A 2,596-nucleotide genomic window follows, 5' to 3' on the forward strand; every position below is an offset into this window, starting at 1 on the left:
TGGAGGAGCTTCTGGTCCAAGTTTAGGATTTAAATCAGCTGTTAAGAACCTAAACTGTGACGTTACAGCAGCATAAATGATTTGCATCACTAGAACATGCATTCAGTTCATGTATGTTTATATGTTTTGGTCCTTTTTAGCTGACAGGTCCGTTTTATACTGCGACTGCTGCTACTACTACAATAGTCGTTTGGTCATTTTTAAAGATGAATATTGAGTGAGTAACATTCATTTCACTTTAATTTGTCCACAAACTGAAGTCGCCTCCACGTCTCCTTCATGACGGGACAACGTCAGACCTAAATGTGTAGTGACGTGTGTGAAGTTTAAAGTTGTGGAGCTCTAATGTGCACAGTGCTCAAATATTCACATTCTCAGCATTACCAGTGTGGCTTTATGCCGTAATGCATCTTTAGATTCTTCAGCTTTCCATAATAACAACCTGTTCCTCTTTACTGAACTAGACGGCACACAGTTGGTAGAATTTATGAGGGAAAAAGTGACATGAAACTTCAGAGACGGATAAAGAAAACCTGTAATAAAGAAAGCTGATGACCTGATACCTGTTAGCTGTGATACCATTGAGTTCTGTTTGTAGTTTTAGGTTTGGTCGAGCCAGCTAGCATAAAGAGCTGGATGTGTCACTAGCTTCATGCTACATCCCTCTGACAGAGTCTGGGTGTGTTGCTTTTATCAGTGTGGTGATTTTATCAGTGACGGAGATGACGGGATTATTAACTGCTGTAAACTCTGCTGTAGTTGGAATGAAGAAACTCACATTTTTGTAATTTACCAGCTGGTTGGTTTTCAGATGGGTTTCTGTGTAATCGTGACAAATGTGCAGCAGCAGTCGTGAATCTGCCACACGAAGGACAGAACAGAACAAAAGGCTTTAAGTGGGTTCAGATGCTGCCTCGTGAATGTTGAACCCCTTCAGAATTCACCCTGTTGGTTTCACGTAGCGATGCCTTTTGATGGAACTAAACTCTGGATTCATGCTGCTCTTCGTGCAGGACATCCTCTCGTGTTAGTAGATTTAGCACCACATGGGGTTCTGCTTTGGCCCGGTATCAGGGAGGTAACGGAGCTGTGACTCTCCACAGGCCAGTCAGCATGACGCCACAGATGGCCCAGCCCACCCACTCAGCAGGGCAGATGTTGGCTCAGATGTCTCGTCAAAACGGACCCCCGCAGTCGGTTCCCCCCTCCAGCACCAGCAGCCCCCTGCATGGAGGGCCGGCAGGAGGATGGCCCGGGACCGGGGCCGGAGCCAGACCGCAGTTTAATAACCAGGTAAACCAGCACAGCAGGAGTCATGGTCCCAGTTTGTTTACTGATAAATCTGTGTCTGTCTCAGTTACTAGAGTTTCCATGCTGTAGTGTCTGGACTATAGAGCCCCTCTGAATATAAGCCCCACCCACTNTCCAAATGAGTGAACGAGGAGAACGTCCTCCTTTAGGTTCCCTGAATGTTCTGTGAGCAACGCGTTGGCCTCAGACAGCCGGTAGAAGAGGACTCTCTGCTGGCACTGAGCTGATGGCAGAAGAAAACCATATCTCACATTACACAGCCACTTAATCACCGCGAGCAGTGAGAAGCCGACAGGGAGCCGATAAAAGCTGCTTCACTGTTGGTTGGTGGAGCTGCAGCTGCTGTGGACCGGCGCCAGCCGTGGTTAAAGAGCAGCTGAACGTTCAGCTCCAGCCCTCTGGACCGGCAGAACTCCGCTTTATTTAATATTTTATCGTTGTTATCCTCGTCCTACCAAGCCTTTAAACAAACCATCAGCTATCATCAGTTCATCAGGTTGAGTACTTTTTAAAAAAATAAAAACAGAGTAAATTGTTTGAATGCAGCTCCTCAAATACTTTCCGGTGTCTTTCCTCCTCTGTGACAGTAGACTCAATGTCGTCTTGGGCTTCTCTGACAGCGTATCGACCAAACTACAGATCGATCAATACAGAAAGTAATCGACCGTTTAATAGACAATTAAAATAATAGTTATTTGCAGCCTCAGTCGTGTGTTTCTGTAATTACTGACTTTGTCCTTCCTGGAAGAGGATCTCGTCTCTGCTGCTTGTTCTGAGGTTTGATCATGACGGCTTTGTTGGTCCTCAGATGCCGGTGCAGCCCGTAACAGCCGCCGGACCGGACCACAGCAAGAGCATCGACAAGCCAGAACTGTATCCGTCCCTGTTCCAAGGCCCAGATCAGACCAAGGGCATCCCCTCCACCTCGACTCCATCCACTCAGATCTACGCCTCGGCCAACAACTTCCCCGCCGGCCGCTCCAGCGATGCGTACAGGTAGGAGAGGTTTCACAGGTTACAGCCGATCTTTAACCTCTGAGCAGCTTCATCTCAGCCACTATGAGATCTGTTCTTTGTTTTCTTTTCTGCTGCATGGAGACACATTTACCAGATTCCTTGCAGCTGTTTCAGATGATTAGTTTCAGCCAGTAACTGCAGCGATTGTTCTGTATAAACAAGGATTAACTTGTTGGCGCCTGTAGATTTTATTCAGCATCTTGAGGGCTCTACGGAGGAGTCGGATTCATGTGTTGGCAGCTGTGCTGAGCCTAAAGCCACAAAGCTG

General features: G+C 47.0%; 1 protein-coding gene across 1 annotated transcript in view; it reads left to right on the forward strand.

The window, feature by feature from the left end:
• Window positions 1-2,596, forward strand: part of arnt (aryl hydrocarbon receptor nuclear translocator) — a 24,398-nt gene that overhangs the window by 15,418 nt on the left and 6,384 nt on the right. Inside the window, exon 17 of the mRNA XM_008292706.1 lies at window positions 2,120-2,308. Coding sequence (XP_008290928.1) covers window positions 2,120-2,308 — 189 coding nt within the window. The remainder of the gene's footprint in view (window positions 1-2,119; window positions 2,309-2,596) is intronic.

Source organism: Stegastes partitus, unplaced genomic scaffold (assembly GCF_000690725.1).
Source record: "Stegastes partitus isolate 25-593 unplaced genomic scaffold, Stegastes_partitus-1.0.2 Scaffold824, whole genome shotgun sequence".
Lineage (NCBI taxonomy): Eukaryota > Metazoa > Chordata > Actinopteri > Pomacentridae > Stegastes > Stegastes partitus.